This window comes from Mauremys reevesii, linkage group 5, assembly GCF_016161935.1.
Source record: "Mauremys reevesii isolate NIE-2019 linkage group 5, ASM1616193v1, whole genome shotgun sequence".
NCBI classification, from domain to species: Eukaryota; Metazoa; Chordata; order Testudines; family Geoemydidae; genus Mauremys; species Mauremys reevesii.
In genome coordinates this window covers 65,847,436-65,867,505 of record NC_052627.1, presented here as the reverse complement: position 1 = coordinate 65,867,505, position 20,070 = coordinate 65,847,436, and the positions used below count along the sequence as shown (strand labels likewise).

The following is a 20,070-nucleotide window of genomic DNA, read 5'->3' as shown; positions in this document are numbered from 1 at the left end:
TTTTCAAGCTCACTCGATGCTCTGAGTGTGAGCTCAGGTAGCTATCCAAGTCTCTGCTGGAGCTGCAGTTTTTATCCTGCTATTTTTAGCATGCTAGCTTAAGTCCCACTAACATGAATTTGTCTGCTGTCTTGGCTAGGAAGCTCGCTCCCAGCTGCAGTGTAGACATAGCCAGGCTGGCTGCTGTTGTAGTCTTTGTGCTTCCAGATAGTGCAGCTACTACCTCAAAAGGGGCAGAGACGAATGGAGAACAGACAGGGCTGTGACTCTTCCAATCCCCTCTCACGCTCTCCCAAGGGGTCTGTATGAATGCTAAAGATATCCACCAGTCTGTCTCCGTTACCCCTTGGACCATTTTCAGGGTAGGCTTTCTATACCTTTCATACTTTGCCTGTTTTACTTGGGGTCTGATTCTGTCACCCTAGCTGAGTATATCACTGGGGCTACTCACAGAGTGAGGTACTACTCAGCATGAGTAAGGTGACAGAACTAGGCCCTAAAGGTTTTGTCATACAAAAGCTGGGGGGGAGGCGGAGAGGGAAATGAGTATAATTTCTACTGATTCATCTCTAGATCACACAGCAAATTCAAAGTGTCAGAAGGGAATGAGGAATGCATTTCTGGGCTCTAATCTAAAAGGTCACATACCTTGAATCTTATGAATGTCAAATCTGAGAATGAAAAGCAGTGTAAATAAACCAGTGTTTTTGCTTTGCTCCTTGGAAAGCTCCCTTACTATCTGTTGCTGTCCTCCCTGTCAGGATCTGTCACTGTGAGGGAGATGATGAAAGCCCCCTCATCACACCATGTCGCTGTACAGGGACCCTACGCTTTGTTCATCAGGCCTGCCTGCACCAGTGGATTAAAAGCTCAGATACACGCTGTTGTGAACTCTGCAAGTATGACTTTATAATGGAGACCAAGCTCAAACCTCTCCGGAAGGTACGATATTAGTCATTTAATTATATTCAAGTGTTGAAAGGATGAGATGGCTGTACTACCTGCTGACATATTTAAGATACATTTACATTTCCCAAATGTCATTTGATTTACTGTTGCAATAAACACAATAGGGGTGATGTTCTACTCCACAGAAGCTCATCAATTTACAGCAGTTGTGGTTCTGGACCAATGCATTTCATGCCCTTAGAACATTGTTTCATATGATATATTTTGCTGTTTAGATTTTTCTTCCTTACCTTTGGTGTTATATTGGTATGTACATAGATTACAAAACCAGAAGGGACTCAACAATAATCTAATCCGATCTCTCACATAATATAGGTCACAGAATATCACCCAGCAATTCCTCTATCAAGCCCATAATTTTTGGTTGAGATTTATGCAGATGATTGTGCAGAGATGGAAACTGGAGATAACCCAAATAATGCTTCTAGATGCATAAATGTTAATGGTTACATTTGTGTGAAAATTTATAATACCCATCCATGTGCATTAAGTTCCCTCTGTATATTAGGTTACATTAACTGATTTGGTATCTAGGAAGTCAAGTATATGCAGTTTGAAGGTAAATATGCTTCCAGATGAATCTTTTAAAAGTCAGTTTAATTGACAATGAAGTGTCAGTGTATAGAAGGTGAAGAGATGTTAATTTTTTTGCAAAAGGGAAATAACCTTTCTTTCTCTTGTGATTCTCTTCCCCACTTCCCCCAATACATCATTGTGTCCTGATGAGGTTTTATTATCTTTAGGGTTGGAGTTTCACTAGAGCCAGCATCTAATTTAAAGCTAAACTTTAATTTTGATGTGAGGTTTTCTGAAAAGTGAGTATATAAAAATAACATCTTACTCAACAGACCTGTTACTTATGTGTATTCAAAGCCACTTTGGTGAAAAAAAGATAGGTTTTACTGCTTTTTACTCTTGTTAACACAGCCTAGAGAGAGTGAGCCGGATGCTATGCCTTCCTGTGTATCATTCACAGAAATTATTTAGCAAGTTCCAATCAATTATACCAGCTAATAAAAAGCACTAGGGCTGTGCAGGTGTCATGGAAGTCTTAATTTGATCTGCAAATGCTTTATCACAGACGGTCATGTTACAGAGAAGGAATACTTTATTTTAAACTGCCAGTCCTGCAAACTCAACCTGGGATCTGAGAATTGAGCACATCTAGAAAAGTTATTAATTATTATTTATAATTTTTAATATACACAGGCAAATTGTATCTGGAGCATACTTAAATATCTTTAGTCACACACTCTGGCATGATCTAAACAAATTGCTCACTCTCACCAACGTAACTGCCAAACTTACAAGTAAAAATTGCCATGTTTCCCAAGTGAATACACTGAGAGCATGTTATTTAAACAAAGAAGCTGCCTAATTCCACTATACATTAAATTTAAACGGGATGTGTGGAAAGCCCAAGAAATACAAGTTACAGCTTCCATGATGAAAAGAAATGAAAAACTAACATTACTATTGACATCTGAGCAGGTAACTCTCACTCAGAATTCTTCTTTCATTCTGAAAATCATATGGAATACTGGCAAATTTAGAGTGGTTACACAAAACTGCATTCATGTAAGTCTGTAACTTTCTTCATTGAATGGCAAACACTTTAGTCATGGCCCCCTGACTCTCAGTCATCACCAGTTCTTGGTAATATCTCTAATTTTTTACATGCCAGGGATTGTCTCTGCTTTTCAGAAAGTAGTTATTTTCCACTAGAAGAAGCATTCCAAGCCCAGTTTATTTCAGCAATATTAAAAGATGCCATCCAGCCTTTTTTCCCAAAATTCATAACTTACCAATATAGTATGTACAATATGGGCCCAGTGTATAACTGCATGGACCCAGTCCTCCCACTGAAATCAGTGACAGAAGTTTGAATTTTATATTGTAATTTGGTCTCTGAAATATACTTTTTCTCCTCTTTCTTGCTGGTCTTCTCGGATTAATTCTTCTCTCTGCTCATTACTTCAACATACCAAAATTACTGGGAATTTCTTTGAATCAATACTGAGAAGTTCTTAAAATTATTTATATTACTTGCATTAATGGAGTCCTGAGTCTTACATCCTTTTGATATAATATCATGGATATACCATGCCTAACAGTTTACATTTATCTCTTCTTATCATGTCACCATGTTAAGATACACCATACAGTCATGAAGAAGCTGTTTTGTATGTTGTTGCAAAAGCAAAATTAGAATGGGAAGAGAGATCACACAGAGATCAGCCGTATGAATGTTCATGTGCATTAGTACTTGTGGCAGTAACACAATTTATTTGAACTTGGTGGATTCAGATGTCCTAATCTGTCCCAATAATGGTCTATAATCCTACTCAGCCCTTCAAAGGCATCAGATGGAGGCTCCCCTTTCTATGCCAGGGCATTGCCTACCCACACACTGCTATCATGATCCCATTGCCTTTCAAATGGATGGGAGTTCTGCAACTGATCTCAGTGATGGCAGGATTAGTCACTTCATTGGGAATCCCCAAAACAATTATTTCCTCTCTACAACTGGTCAGTTTGGAACACTGAGAGTGACTTTTATGGCAAGGGTAGCCAGGTTAAGTGTGATCTCTAGAATTCTAGAATACAGCTACCTCCATATTTAATGGAGGAGAGGTCCACAGAGACTACCTATCTTTATCCATGCAGTCTAGCTGGGCCTGCTCTTATGGCTAAATCTTATTGAAAAGGGTAATCTTTCTCTATGCTTTTTCAACCATCTTATAGAATTTAATAGAAAATTATAGCACTGCTAAACAATTTATAAGATGGTTCAGAAAAAACTATCATTCTCTATTAATTAAATTCTGTAAGCTTTTACATTTACAGTTCTATACCATTGATGTTATCTCTGTTAAATTCAATAGGGCTATCCCATAACTCTGGGTCTGTCCATGTGTAGAAAGGTATATATTTTAAAAATGGGTGAAGGGGGAGAGAAAGCAAGTATGTGTTCCACGGTAGTTCGGAGTAAGGCTGTGGCTGGCTACACTAGAGAGCTTACAACGGTGCAGCTGCGCCGCTGTAACACTGGTAGTTCAGATGCTCTAAGCCGATGGGAGAGAGATCTCCCATTGACTTAAGTACGCCAGCCCCTGTGAGTGGCGGCACCTATGTTGGTGTGAGACCCCTCTGACATAGAGCTGCCCATACCAGTGCTTAGGCCAGTGTAACTTACATCTCTCAGGGGGTGGTTTAGTCACACCTCTGAGCAACATAACTTATACCGACTTAAGCTGTAGTGTGTACATAGCCTAAAAGTGTGTTACCATGAAGTACATTATCCCGTGGCTCTACTGTGCATTTGTTTTTTCGTTTTGGAGTAAAATAGCAAACTAAAAAATTTTTTAAAAAATGAGAATACTCATTACTAGTGAATGAGGGTAGAAAAAACCATTTTAGGAAATAGTTACTTCCAGCTAAGTAGGTTAGTTATGTAGATTGAGAAATGTTGCTGTATAACAGGCAGTTTCTGGAAACTTTGATTACCTCAAGAGTGCCTGAATCGACTGTAAATGCATCAAGACATAAAGGAATCAGTTAAAAATACAATGATAATGAAAAATGTATAGAAAAGCAATTTACATATTCCTGTCTAATTCATCACAGAAGTTTTATTAATATTAAAAAGCCATGGTATTCGCAGATAACCTGTTAAAGCTTCCCTTTTAAAGAGGAAAATAATATGGCTTTGATTGTAAAACCACTTTAGATATGAAAGATTTCCCACTCCTAACCCCTCACTGGTCTCCAGAGCTTCCCTTGATGACCATCCCTTTCAAAGCCATCTATAGACCCATCTTTTCCAGACTATCCTTCTCCATGTAGACTACTGCCCTCTGCCTAGTGGATCTTGGCTCTCAGGTATCTTCTATTGCAAACCTTCATGTGCTTTGAGGGTAGAAAAAAGTGCCAGCAAAATGGTAGATTTCTGAGGTTCACCCAAGGAAATTTTCAGCAACTGAGAAGAGAAGGCTATTATTTGACAGATTTTGTGGTGACTTAGGACACTGAGCCAAGATTGTAACTTGATCTTGGGAGATATTGAGCTCCCTTTGGAAGTTAAGGTGCTTAGCAACTTTCCAGATCAGATCCTTAGGATTCAGTCTTGCAGCCATGCAAATGAGGGTTTGAGCATCTCTTGCAAAGTGTTGCTGAGTGCCATCAGCTCCCAGTAGATCACACTTACACCCAATCCCTACTGTATGTTATGTCCACTGGGGACTTAGTCATTGATTTCATGGGACCTGAGACTACTTGAAAGACAGAACAGTGGTAGGCACAGATGAGAGAAGTGCTCAAAGCCAGGCAAGATCAAGTCCACTGGTAGGATAGGGGTAAGATATTCACAGTCCAATAAGGTGAAATAATACTGAGCTCTACAGATGAATGGACCAGTAAGAACACAGTAGATGGCATATGAGGCACTGAACAGTTAGCTGAGAGAAATGCTGTTTCCTGGATACAGTTAGCTGACTCCCATGACTAACTGTGGTATGTAACCTATCTCTTAAATCAGCCACCGTACCAGATGACTGGAGGGTAGGTAGTGTAATGTCCATTTTAAATAAGGCTCCAGAGGCAATTACAAGCTGGTAAACCTAACTTCAGTACCAAGCAAATTGATTGAAACTATAGTAAAGAACAGAATTATCAGACACATAGCTAAACACAATATGTTGGGGTAGAGTCGACGTAGCTTTTGTAAAGGGAAATGATGCCTCATCAATCTATTAGAATTCTTTCAGGGTATCAACAAGCATGTGAACAAGGACAATCCAGTGGGTATGATGTACTTGGACTTTCAGAAAGCCTTTGATGAGGCCTAAATGGCCACAGAAGACCCAGAGAAAGACAGGCCCTCATAGGGCTGAGAAAGTGGCCACTGAGGGCACTAGAAGCAAAATCCCCTGCAATGCCATATCCAGGCACGAGGGAGTGCCATAGAGGTGAAGGTGTGCTATAACACCCTCCTTCCTTCTTTCTGAAAAGCATTTTGTTCTGGTCATCCCTATAAGGGCTCTGCAAACCATGGGCACTCCATGGACTACAATCTGAGAACTAATGATTAGAGATGGACTGTTCTGTATCTATAACATTCTTAAGAATTCAGCCTTTTTTTGACTAGCAAGCAATTCATGACTCCATCTTCATTTTTCTTTGAATGTATTTGTTCTTTGTAAGTATTTGCTGAATAGTTTTGATGAATAATGTTCAGCATATGGATTGTTTGACAGCTGTTCTCTTTGGCTCTTTACTATTCACATTGTGTGGTCAGTCACCTAAATATTGTTTCTGCTCCCTGTTGGATGACTAAAGCTTGTTGAATAGGGGAATAGTGAATAATGAAGAACCAGCGTCTGGTATGAATAAACATTATGTGCTAAAATGCATGAAACTGGATTCACAAACAATGAATAATGTGAGTCTGTGAATCATAGTAAACTGAACTACACAAGTGTAATAAAACATTATTAATGAATCAGCTTTTTTAAAGCATTCCACCAGCTCTACTAAACCCACCAAACAGCTGTCAGCTTAAAACAATTATTTTCACTACTACCATCAGGGCTAGATTTGAAGCAGCAATCTGAAGGTGAAGGGCTCAATATCCTTGTGATGGGTTGGATCACAGAAACCCCCTTGGGAATGCCACCTGATGTGCCTAGACTACCTCTGAGCCTGTTTTCCCTGCCAGATTGGGACTTCAGAACCTTGCCTTGTTTGAGCCAGACACGCTTGCCTGCTGCAAACACAGATCCAAGTCTGAACCACGTCCCCCACAAGCTGCAGGCTTAACTGAAAACAGCGTAAGAAGTGCTCCTGTCTCCAACAGTCAGATACCCAGCTCCCAATGGGGTTCAACCCCCAAATAAAATCGTTTTACACTGTATAAAGCTTATACAGGGGAAACTCATATATTGTTCGCCCTCTATAACACTGATAGAGAGATATGCACAGCTGTTTGCCCCCCCAGGAATTAATACATACTCTGGGTTAATTAATAAGTAAAAAGTGATTTTATTAAATACAGAAAGTAGGATTTAAGTGGTTCCAAGTAATAGCAGACAAAACAAAGTGAATTACCAAGCAAAATAAAATAAAACACGTAACTCTAAACCTAATACAGTAAGAAAACTGAATACAGATAAAATCTCACCCTCAGAAATGTTTCAATAGGCTTCTATTACAGACTGGATGCCTTCCTAGTCTGGGCACAATCCTTTCCCCGATACAGTCCTTGTTCCAGCTCAGGTGGTAGCTAGGGGATTTCTCATGATTGCAGCCTCCTTTGTTCTGTTCCACCCATTAATATATCTTTTGCATAAGGCGGGAATCCTTTGTCCCTCTCTGGATTCCCACCCCTCCTTCTAAATGGAAAAACACCGGGTTAAAGATGGATTCCAGTTCAGGTGACATGATCACATGTCACTGTAAGACTTCATTGCCCACTTGCCAGCACACACACATACAGGAAGACTTACAGGTAAAACAGGTTTCAGAGTAGCAGCCGTGTTAGTCTGTATCCGCAAAAAAAACAGGAGTACTTGTGGCACCTTAAAGACTAACAAATTTATTTTAGCATGAGCTTTCGTGAGCTGCAGCTCACTTCTTCGGATGCATAGAATGGAACACACAGACAGGGGATATTTATACATACAGAGAACATACAGTCAATTGTCCTAGTTGATGGGCACCATTAAGATTCTAATTCACCATTAATGGCCCACACTTTGCATAATTACAATAGGACCTCAGAGTTAGATTTCATATTTCTAGTTTCAGATACAAGAATGATACATTTATACAAATAGGATGACCACAGTCAGTAGATTATAAGCTTTGTAATGATACCTTACAAGAGACCATTTGCATGAAGCATATTCCAGTTACATTATATTCACTCATTAGCATATTTTCATAACATCATATGGAGTGCACCGTCACTATCCTATTACCAGTCTTGCCACTAATTCTCACAAACCCCTGTTTGATACCAGACTATGGAGGTTTGGCTCTTGATTGCAGTATGTTTCGTTATAATTATTTTCATAATAGCATCTTTGGAACATTTCAAATGCCAGACTTGTAAGGATCAAAACTGAACCTATTTACAGATTAGCTACATTTCTATTTCTACGATACTATGAAACAGGATTGGCATTAAAAAAACATTGTTTTAACTTGACTGGTGAAGTACCATATTTATTCAGAGGTTTTATTTATTTATTTATTCAGACTTCCATGTGCCCTTAATTTTGTATTAATGTTGTTTACAATACAGTCTAAGATTGTGTGATAAACCCACGTTTATGTACTTGAACTTCAGTAAAGCATTTGAAATGGTACCACGTGGGAAATTATTAGTTGAATTAGGAAAGAAGGGGATCAGTACAAGCATTATAAGGTGGATAAGGAACTGGCAAAAGGGGAGGAAGCAACAGGTTGTGCTAAAAAGTGAATTATTGGACTAGACAGAGATTGCTAGTGGAACTCCTCAATAATCAATCTTGGGACCAATCTTATTCAATATTATTGTTCACTACCTTGCCACAAATAGGAGTGTGCTAATACAATTTGCTGATGATACAAAGTTGGGAAGCATTGTCAGTGTAGAGGGAGATCAGAACATTATACAGGAAGAGCTGGGTGACCTTGAAGACTCCCATGGCAGAAATGGGATGAAATTCAATAGTACAAAGTGCAAGGTCAAACACTTAGGGTCTAATAATAAGAATTTCTACTACAAGCTGGGTCTTGTCAGTTGGAAGCAACAGAGGAGGAGAGAGACCTGGTTGTGTGGGTTGATCCCAGAATGACTATGACCCACCAATTTGAAGCATCTGTGAAAAAGGCAAATGTGATCCTAGGATGTATCAAGTGAGTCATTTTCAGTAGAGAGCAGTGTCCCTCAATGTCATTGAACAAGGCACTGGTAAGACTGATTTGGAATACTGTTTACATTTTCATCGCCTGTGTTCAAGAAAGGCAAATTCAAAATGAAATCAGTGCAGAGAACAGCTTATTGGGTGATAATGGGAATGAAGGGTCTGTCTTATGAGAGGAGATTGGAAGAGCTTGGCTTGTTTAGTCTAGCAAAAAGGCATCTGAGAGGGGATATGATTGCTCTCTATAAGTACATCAGTTGGATAAATATCAGGGAGGGTGAAGAGCTATTAAAGTTCAAGGAGAATTCTGGCACAAGCAAAACTAGGTATAAACTAGCCACGAACAAGTTCAGGCTGACAGTTAGAAGAAGGTTTCTAACCATCAGAAGGATGAGATTCTGGAACAGCCTCCCAATGGGAGTTGTGAGGGGAAAAAAATATTTAGTTTTAAGAGAGAGCTGGACAAATTTATGAGTGTGATTGTATGATGGGATTGCTTGTGGTGGTAAGGGGGGGACAAGGCTCAACAGTGCTGGAGTTCACTTTTGGTTTATGTCATATGTCCTAAAAGCTCATACTTTGGGGTTTCATCTAGTCATCTCCAGGGGTCAGGAATGGATTTCATCTCCCACTCCCCTCCCCAAATGTATTCTGTTGGGTTTCTTTTAATCTCCTTCCTCAGAAGAATGAGGGATGGTCACGGCTAGAGATGGTACATAGGATGGGGAGGGCCAGGGCTCTGAAGTGGCATGGAAAATTCTCTCTCTCTCAGGTGCTTGGCTGGCTGGTTCTTGCTCATGTGCTCAGAGGTTAATTGATCATTATATGTGGGGTCAGGAATTAATTTCCCCCTACGTCAGATTGGCACTTACCTTGGGGGATTTTCAGTAGAGTTATGTCTGAGTCAGATGGGGCCATGGGCCAGATTCTCAGTTGATGCAAACTTGATAGCCCTGTTGAAATCAAAGGCCATATGCCAATTTATACCCATTTGCCTATCTCAGTCTCTTCCAGGCCTCATACGCTATAAAATAAACTTAGATATAGTTGGTAAAGTTACAGCTACAGTTCAGAGATACTCAGTCCAATATTTGAAGCGTGAAGCATAGTAAAAAACATAAACTGAATCAACATATTACAATAATCCATATGGAATGGATGAAAGCATCAAATTAAAATGTGCATAACACAGAGATACATCTTCAAATGGAGATTTTCCCCAAAGCCTCTCACTATGATTATATTTCAAATTACTTTTCATATTTAAATCTTGCTGTCTAGTTAAAGATTTTTGGTCTCTGATGAGCTATTTTCCCTTAATGTATTATCCCAACTGATTATTCTGTAGGGTCAAATATGACTTTCTTTCTCTCCTAGTTTTGATTTAACTTTGGAAAAAATTTAAATAACCATTTACAGTAAAATCTGTGTTACCTGGCACTTTACCAACCAGAAAACTCTATAAACCGGCATTTCTGATCTTCATTGAAAGCCTGGTTTATGGTCCAGTTGGCGTGGGGCCAGCAGGCTCCCTACCTGGCTCTGCATGGCACCCCAGAAATGGTGACATGTCCCTGCTGCTCTTAGGCAGAGGAAAGGCCACGAGGGGTTCAGAGTGTGGGGAGGAGGGATGGGCTCTGGGAGGGAGTTTGGGTGTGGGAGGGGGCTCAAGCCAGGGGGCTGGGGTGCAGGAGGGGGTGCAGGGTGCTGGATCAAGGTGGTGCTCATCTGGGGTGGCTCCCTGCTAGCGGCAGTGCCCCTGCATGTCCTATTGGCCGCAGTTCTTAGCCAATGGGAGCTGCAGAGCCAGTGCTCAGGGCAGGGGCAGCACACAGAGCTGCCTGCTGCGCCTCCGCCTAGGAGCAGCAGGGACAGGTTGCCACTTGTGGGGAACCACCCCAGGTGATCGCCACCTAGATCCGGCACCCTGCCCTGAGCCCCCTCCCACACCCAATCTCCCTCCCTCTTGTTAATTGGAATTTTTTACTCACCAGCAGCCCCCATTCCCTGAACATGCCAGATAACAAAGCTTTTACTGTATTTAGGAAGTAAGAGTAATTTCACAAATCATTATCATGTAATTACCATTAACCATTAAAAATGAATTTATCAACTTTGTTTATGCAACAATTCAGGCACCATTTTATTTCTATTTGGAAGGATAATAGAAGTTACAAGATGATCCTCCTTACAAAATGTAAGGCATGTTTCTGGGTTTTCTTAGATTGAATGACAATTCTGTCATTGCTTATATTAACAAATTAAATAGAACTGTTAATATTCAGACAAATGTTATCTTTTTTGTTTATCCATTAGAGATTGTCGATGTAGCTCTTCCAAGCATTCACTGGTCTTGCAGCCTGTGTTTGTTTATACATTGATATTGTATACCAAATCAAGCATTACTACTAGACAGTTTTCAGTTGGGCTACTGATTTTCATATATCAGAGGACTCCATGAGATTACCTTAGGTAGCCCACTGATACCCATAATGGGGCAGATGGAAGATAAGGTCTCTCCCCACATGATAACATCAGCCCATAATAAAAATAATAAAATATATACAAGAAATAAACTAATTTAAATGGGTTAGCTCATATTCAAGATTCTCCAAAGGAAAAATGTAAAGTCACTGCTGTACTCCCAGTGCACCAATGGGGTAGATTAGTGACTCAGTGGTTGAGGCGGGTTAGTGAAGAATTAAGATATTCAACACAGAGATTCACTATTGGTTAAAAGCAGATATTCAGTTTTAATGTAATAAGTAACAAATTATTACCCTTTGTCTGCAGCAGGGCTTGCTGGGTCCTAGGGAAGGGCCTGGCGACTGATTAAGATCTACTTAGTATTGCTCTCTATAGAGGCAAGAATAAAAAGCCATAATACCGGTCACAAATGAGCTCCGTCAAGATATCTTAAGGCAAAACTCTGTTACAGATTTTCTATACAGTATGTTGTGTTCGCTAATAATAATAATAATCCAGTCTCTCGCACCGAGTCTATTCCTCAAACACTTAGGGAAAGATTCTCACACTACTCCTTGTATTGTACTGTTTCACCTTCATGGGTTAGAACAATTTTGCTTGGCAAAATTTTCAGTCTCAGCTTACCCATAGACTCTATAGAGGCAGAATCTAGCATCTCAAAGTGACATTATAACTATCCTCCAAATCTTTGTATTCTATATAATACATTCTTCTCATATGGTTTCAAGTCAGCCCTTTACATGGGACATAGAGTTAGAAGAGAATGACTTAGGTTTCATTAGCAAAAATGTTTTCTTTGTGATGGAGCCTTGAAATTGTGTGGTCAGTACAAAGTCAGAAAAAGAGTAACCTTTAGGAAGTGCATCTGTCTGATAACAGAAATAGTATTTTACTGTTTGGATTAGTTCAAGGCTTGATGATTTGAGGATAAATCTTTATCGGGTGATATAATAATTGAAATGAAGGCAAAATATGCTGAAAGATGTTGATTTCTTTTTGTTTAAAAGATAGCTTCACTTTGATCATTCCTATTTACGCTCATTATTTAAGAACATGCCATGTGATATTCACTGCTGAAACTGATATTCCCTGTAGAGAGCTGTGTGAGCTCCTGCTGTGAAATCAAGCTTGTCCATTACAAACCACTCCTCCCAACAGAAGAGATTCTATCAGAACCTGAATTGACCTGCAATATCTGTTAGGAAAAAAGGAAACTTTTGAGCAGTCACTACTGTATCCCTTGCTTTTTTTTTCTATTACTCTGAGCTGTGATGTAGAAATCACACGGCCTTTATTATCTTTATAACAAGGTCCATGATAAGAAGTGATAGCTAATGTGTGGATCCGGTAACATTGACTTGCTGTGGGATTTGCTTTCTTTTAACCTAATTTGGTGGATACGTTTCAATCCTTGACATAGCAGAAGGTCCTGCATTTTCCTTTGATTTCTGCTACACAGTGTTGTCAAGGCAACCAGCATCAGTGTTTTCTTTCCTACAGTAAACTAAGACTCAAACATTGCAAGCCTTAAATCACACTAATTTCTTGTAATATGTGAGGTCAAATACTTCACCAGTATGCACAAAGGCACAAAGCTATTACTTTTTTTATTGGCTATCATGTCATTATAGTGTACAACTTTGTGCACAAGGGAGAATATGTATATTAAAGCTTTTAAAATTAAAATAATTCTATAGCATTTATGTCCGGTTGTGATGCCTCAAGGATACAAGGGACTGTTTTGTACAGACAGTTGTTATACTTCTAATGTTTTAGCAATTACAGTTGAGCTCTACTGCTAATTTGTATGTAAACAGATCACACATATACTTGTTCTTGTGGTGCAACCTTCTCATGACTTGTGCCACTACAAGAACAATAGGTCATAAATGGATAGTCTGGGCTAGCCACCACTCCCAATATTTCTTTTTGTTCTGTTCAGTGGAGGTTCTGCTGCTCCTGTCCCAATTTACAGTGCTTTATACCAGCTGAGAATCTGACCCTCCCAACCTTTCATGACCCAAAAATATCCCCAAGGTATCATCATGCTAGCAAAATGTCATCACATCAGAACATTGTACTGTGACATCCCAGTGCAACAGCCTTCCTGGAGAGAATACAAGATGGCTTTTATTGTTTCTAATGTCGCTTTGCTGTTCATGGTGATTTGGGCTCTTATTTTAAAATAAAAAAACAGAGCTTTGGTTATCAGAATATAATGCTTCTTAAAAATCAGCTACTAAAAGCTATTTCCTCTTTACTCATCTGCCATTCCCAAGTTCTGTATTTCCCCCACTATACTGGTTGATCTCAATAACGCTCATGGAAGTGTAAGGAATTCAGGACATTGCTCAGTTTTAGATGTTTGTGATGTCATCCACGGCCGCACAGAAACCTGAACCTGAATCAATGCCTTTTGTACATTCCAAACTCTCATTGTATGACACAGTTATCAAAGGGGCTGTGGGTAAGCCCAGAGTCCGAGCTGTGCTCCTCACAGAAATGTAGCATTTCAGCAGGTGCTGAGATTATTGCAATTCTGCTCTACTCAGTAGTGTGGCCTGTGGAACTCAGAATGAGTCTAGACCTTTTATCCCCATCCTTTTTGGTGAAGAGTCCAGTCAATCATATCCTAATAGTGATATATGAAACATGAGTCTTTGGAATTTACTGAGCCATACTGGAAAATTAAAAAACATAAGAAGCTGAACACATCAATTTTTCAATTCTCAGCCCCAATCTTGACTTAAAACAAATCTGAAGCTGTTAGTTATTTGTTGACTTTTAGAGATAGTTCCAGAAATACTTGAAACATTCAGTTTTTAGGGCTTGATTTTGAAGCTGATGGGAATTTTGCCGTTGGCTTTAATGGAAGAGGGCTGTTTGCCAGCCTAATACTGATTAATAATGTAATAAATGACTAAATTAATCAAATTAAAATATCCATACTTTACTGAGATTATTTAAACTAAACTTTGAAATCATATGAGTAGTTCTGAATGGAGGCCTTCCTTAGCTAAGAAGCAGGTTATATATAGCCTCTGCCTGGATCTGCTTTGCTTCTTATTGGTGGAATAAATGTAATTATTTCATTTACAATATATATCATGGCTCTTCTCTTGTAATTAACTGCTATATTCACAGCACTGGGTCTAAATTATGTTAAATTAGGGTAAATAATATATTTAATTTCCTATATTTTACAGCTTTCAGTATTGAACTCATTTTTCTTTTAAGTTTAAAAATATAGTCTTTCACTACAAGGACGTACAATTTTCTACATGTACTTCACTCCCCTGCCACATGATGTTCAGAAGTTGGCTATGTGAAAAGTAAAAGCACAATATTAGATCTTTGCCAGAGGACTTTGAGAACATAAAGCTTGCCTCAACTCCTCATCTGTGTGTTATGGCTGTACTTTTGTGAAGGACTTTCCTGGATTATTCAGCACAGATTGGTTTTTGTTTCATTGGATCAGAGGATCATCTCCATGGAGAAAAGTATAAGAAACAATGAGATAGGAGTAGCTATTTGTTGACAAATTGGCACATTTTTTGCAAAGGTCAAATTTAAAGAAAATAAAGCACCTCCGTTCTTTCAATCACTGGGATGTGGCAAGTCATGCATTTGAACCTGACATATATATTACACTTGCACTTGAACAGTCAAGCTGATCAAGCTGAAATGCATGAGAAAATGTCAGACTGGCAGACCTTTGGCCTATAGAGTCACCCAAACCAAACAACACCTTTCTTATGAATCAGATTAATTTGAATAAGTGAATATCAAATACTGGGTTCTGGTTCTCCACCCAAGTAAGGTTAGTTTATTCTTCAGGAAGAAAAAAATGACCACATGAAAAATGGCTATTTTCAGGATCACTTGCACTATTTACTGGGTGAGTAGGAAGGAGCAGTATTCGCTGGGGGCAATTTTGTTTGCATTTAACAGAACAGAAAATGAAAATAAAAACAGGGATGCAGGTGGGGATTTGGGTAGCAACTTTTAGAGGTTCATCCAACTCTTATCAAATTATGCTTGAACTAAAGGTTCCCTAGTGCACGTTAATGTAGTCCCACTTCAAGCAGAACTACGCTAATATGCACTAGGGAACTTTTAGTGCATTCCAGCAGGATCCACATGGGCCATTTAGTGTGCAACAGGCTGATGCACATTAGAATTTACATCCATGCTGGTGCACTCTAAGGCACCATGTAGACATTCCCAGAAAAATATTTGTATGTGGTTTCCTAATATGCAGTCATGAAATTATGGACAGTGACACTTCAGGGTATTTAGAAAGAGGTCTGAAGAATGTATTTCAACAAAATGTAAGGCTGATACTGAGGGGAAGAATGATTGGCTACAGTTAAATATATTTTTCAGAATATTTGAGTGTTTTAACTCCGTCTTCCTCCTGAATGAGTACTAAAGTTTCTAATGAAGTTACTTCCCTTTTGTGTCAGGATTCTCTAGGAGCTTTCTTTGGGATATAGCTTTTTGTTGTTGTGTGGGTATTTATCTGTGTATTGTTGCTTCCAACATACAAAGCTATACTTCTCTCAATCCACATTATAGGACATACGTTGATGTGAAGGGGAGTTACGCACATGGTCTTATTATAATCAGGATTACACTGATGATAGAAAATATAATACCTTCAGGTCAAATTACACCATAAGATCTCTGGCAAATCTGAAATAAGTGGTTTATAGTTTTGTTTGTAACAAACAAGCGAGCATAGGGGATTCTCTCTCTCTCTCAAAAGTGGTTTTACTCTGATGCTAAGGCAAATGGAACAAAAGGGGGGGGAGTGCATGATTTGGAGAGAATAGGACATTTTTAGCACAATACAGTACTAAGTGCAATTCTTTCCCCTTATGTTTGCTTAACACAAAGCAAATTCAGGTGCAAATATTTTCCAGACTTTAGGAGGAATAACTAATATTATACAGTAGCCACAGGAGATCGGTAGTCACCAGGATGATGGTTGGATGCATGAATTTTGACTGGGACTTAGTAAATAATAGGAAAATATAATTTTTTTTAGTATTGTATTTAAAATGTCAGCAATTTTGAATAAATTATCTAATGAATATTATTTGATAGGTTCTAATTTTGACACATTACTCAAGGTGGTTCCAGGTCTCATAATTAAATATTTGGGGAACCAAGTTGTGTTATGAATAGAGAGGAGAAGGTGATCCATGAGAGGTCTTTTGCTAACCAAAGTACTCTAAGCAACTTATAGAACATAATAAAGACACAGTCTTTGCCTCAGGGAGCTTTCAGTCTAATTAGACAAGGCAGAGGAAGAGAGAGAGACGCACAGATTAGTTGAGGTGAAGTTTGTGATGCTTCCCAAAGGTACTCAGAGTTGAGGCACCTTGCTACCATCTGCCCTTAGTGTGAGGAAGCCTTGTCTGTGCTCACCAGGGGTCAGCTCCCTGACTTCCCCCTTCACAAGCACTCCACTCTCAGCCTATCCAGGCTGTCCATTTACACATTAGTAAAACCCAACCCTCAAGCCATCCAGGCATTCCCCTAGAGTCCTCAGCCCCTGATCCACCAGACAGTCCCAGAATTCCCAGATCCTCTGCTCTCAAAAGAACAGTATGTGGAGTTACTGTGGCTTTAGGAGAATGAATAGAGTCTCCAGGGTGTGGGAGCTGACAGTAGGAGGAGGCAGCTGATTTTAGGTTAGACAGATAGATTTACCTGAATTAAGATTCTCTGTATATATGTTAACTATATGTCTAATAAAGACTGCTGTTAAGTTACTAGCAATGAATTATTAGAAAGACTAGTGTTTTCTATTCAAGTACTCTAACACAGAACAAGGAGTGGGGTACGTGATAAAAAGAACTGGAAGAAGTTATTTAAAAAAATCCTGAGGTAAAAGTTATTCAGGAGTGAAAAACAAGTTTAAATGAAAGAAGATGGATCCATTAAGAGTTCTCACATTTCTAAAAATGTCAAGAAATGTTGAAGAAAAAAATTGGAAACGGTTTAAACAAGAATTTGATTTGTGAGGGCATCAGTATCTACTCATAAAGAAGATAAACAAATGTTGCCAATCTTTTTGAATATTGCAGCAATTTAATTATATAATTTGTTTGAGCTTAATATTAGACAACAATCTTTAAAAATGTGAGGAATACTGTTTACCAAAAAGAAATGAAACATTTTAAAGGTTTTGAGTTTCACTCAAGAAATCAAATGGAGGAGGAGACTTTCAAATAATTTTCAACAGATCTAAAGAGAAGTCAGATGGGTAATTTCCAAAATCAAAGTCAATTAGAAGAGATAAAATTGTGATGGTTATAAAAGATATCAATGTAAGAAAAAGACTGTTAAAAGAGCCTGATAAATCTGGGAAAAAAATGCAAATATGCCAAACTGCTGAACTTAATCAACAATGATTGCATATTTCAGAAAGAAAACAAGCTGATGTGAATACAGACTTAAGAAAAAGTAAATAACAAGTCTAGGGAGGAAAACAGAGTGAAAGTATTATAGTTAAAACGTATGAACATATGAAAGAATGTTCTAGTTATGGAAGGACAAAAAAGCAAACAGGATGTTAGGAATAATTAAAAAGGGGATAGAGAATAAGACTGAGAATATATTATTGCCCTTATATAAATCCATGGTACGCCCACATCTTGAATACTGTGTACAGATGTGGTCTCCTCACCTCAAAAAAGATATTCTAGCACTAGAAAAGGTTCAGAAAAGAGCAACTAAAATGATTAGGGGTTTAGAGAGGGTCCCATATGAGGAAAGATTAAAGAGGCTAGGACTCTTCAGTTTGGAAGAGAGGAGACTAAGGGAGGACATGATAGAGGTATATAAAATCATGAGTGATTTTGAGAAAGTGGATAAGGAAAAGTTATTTACTTATTCCCATAATACAAGAACTAGGGGTCACCAAATGAAATTAATAGGCAGCAGGTTTAAAACAAATAAAAGGAAGTTCTTCTTCACGCAGCGCACAGTCAACTTGTGGAACTCCTTACCTGAGGAGGTTGTGAAGGCTAGGACTATAACAATGTTTAAAAGGGGACTGGATAAATTCATGGTGGCTAAGTCCATAAATGGCTATTAGCCAGGATGGGTAAGAATGGTGTCCCTAGCCTCTGTTCGTCAGAGGATGGAGATGGATGGCAGGAGAGAGATCACTTGATCATTGCCTGTTAGGTTCACTCCCTCAGGGGCACCTGGCATTGGCCACTGTCGGTAGACAGATACTGGGCTAGATGGACCTTTGGTCTGACCCGGTACGGCCGTTCTTATGTAAGGAGGCACAAACCTAGACAATGTCCAACATATGGTCAAACCTGACATATCTGCAAGAAATAGAATCATGTCACAAAAGTTTGCAAACAGAGAAGTCTGGAAACACTTAGAAATAGACATTTAGTTCAAAATTCAAAAGTCTCAAAGAGGATACCAAATAAGTAATACAGAGCTTCAATTGTATTTATATGATTTAAAATTAGAATATCAACTTTCTAGAGTTTATGAAGTAACCAGTGTAATTGAAGATGATGATAGATTTTAAATACATTTCCTGTAACAGAAAGCTTAGCAACAGATTACCTAGATTTTTTCAAGATTATAAGGAAAGGATTAACTATAAATATCAGTCAAATTTGTATCAAATGAATTTTTATGATAGAGGATTGCATCAACTACCTTGTTTGAAATACTAATGTAGAAATTGGGCTCAGAAATTGTAATCTTACGATGCCATGACTAATAATGGTCAAGTGTGTAGATTAAATTGGAGATATTTTCAGTAGTTACCTGCAAGACCAGACTCAGCTGAAAGAAGAAATTATATAGTACAGCAATCCGTCTTGAGGCACATCACTTGCCTTTATCTTCAAGGCTTTAAAATAATATAATTTTCTATAGACACACACACACATCTCCTTATGTATTATTTGCACATACACTTCACAAAGACTACAATGACCAGTGTGACTCAGGCTTTCAGTAGAGATTTTACATAACACTCTTTGGGGGAACTAGTATGTAAATACCAGACTCAGGGGATCCCTGTAACCCTAATGCACCCCTCTGCCGGCTGGCATCAGGAGGTCCTTGGGTCACAATATTAAACATTCATCTTGTTAGTTCCATCCCCCCTTTTCCCCTCATTCCTCTTGTCAGTGCAAGTGGTTCATCCTCCCTCTTTCCCATTGCCCCTCCATGTTAAATATGGCTTTGTTCCATGCTCTCTGCATCATTATAGATTTAAGACTAATACCAACATAAAAATAATCAGCCATGCAGATGGTGCCCATATTGTTGGTGTTGAGAGGCAGATAGATGTCTTGCCATGGAGTGGAAAGGAATGCTCTGGCATGGTTCTGGGGGGTGAAGGAAGGGGCCCTCATGGCTGGTCCTGGCTCTAGAGTGGCTTTCACAACATGTTCAGCCTTAATGGTGTATCACAGCTAAAAAACTGGATATGTTCTATAATAAGACATAATACATGCCATTAGATAGACCACTAACATTCTACTAACATACAGTACATGCCATAAAATGCAGCAGTCCCTATTGCTTTGATTGCAAAGCTAAAATTTTGGATTAACTGTTGTGAGCCTGGCTTTCCAACACTAATGTAACTGTGACTTGTGTCGTTTTAGCCCTCGTTAGGATGACCTACTATACAAATGTAGGTTATTCCTTTTGA

The 20,070-nt window shown here is 38.8% G+C and overlaps 1 protein-coding gene across 22 annotated transcripts in view; it reads left to right on the top strand.

The window, feature by feature from the left end:
- MARCHF1 (membrane associated ring-CH-type finger 1) overlaps positions 1–20,070 on the top strand; it is a 471,750-nt gene that overhangs the window by 427,820 nt on the left and 23,860 nt on the right. For all 22 annotated transcript variants that reach the window (XM_039539330.1, XM_039539334.1, XM_039539327.1 and 19 more), the window contains one exon: positions 762–942. In XM_039539330.1, coding sequence (XP_039395264.1) covers positions 762–942 — 181 coding nt within the window. The remainder of the gene's footprint in view (positions 1–761; positions 943–20,070) is intronic.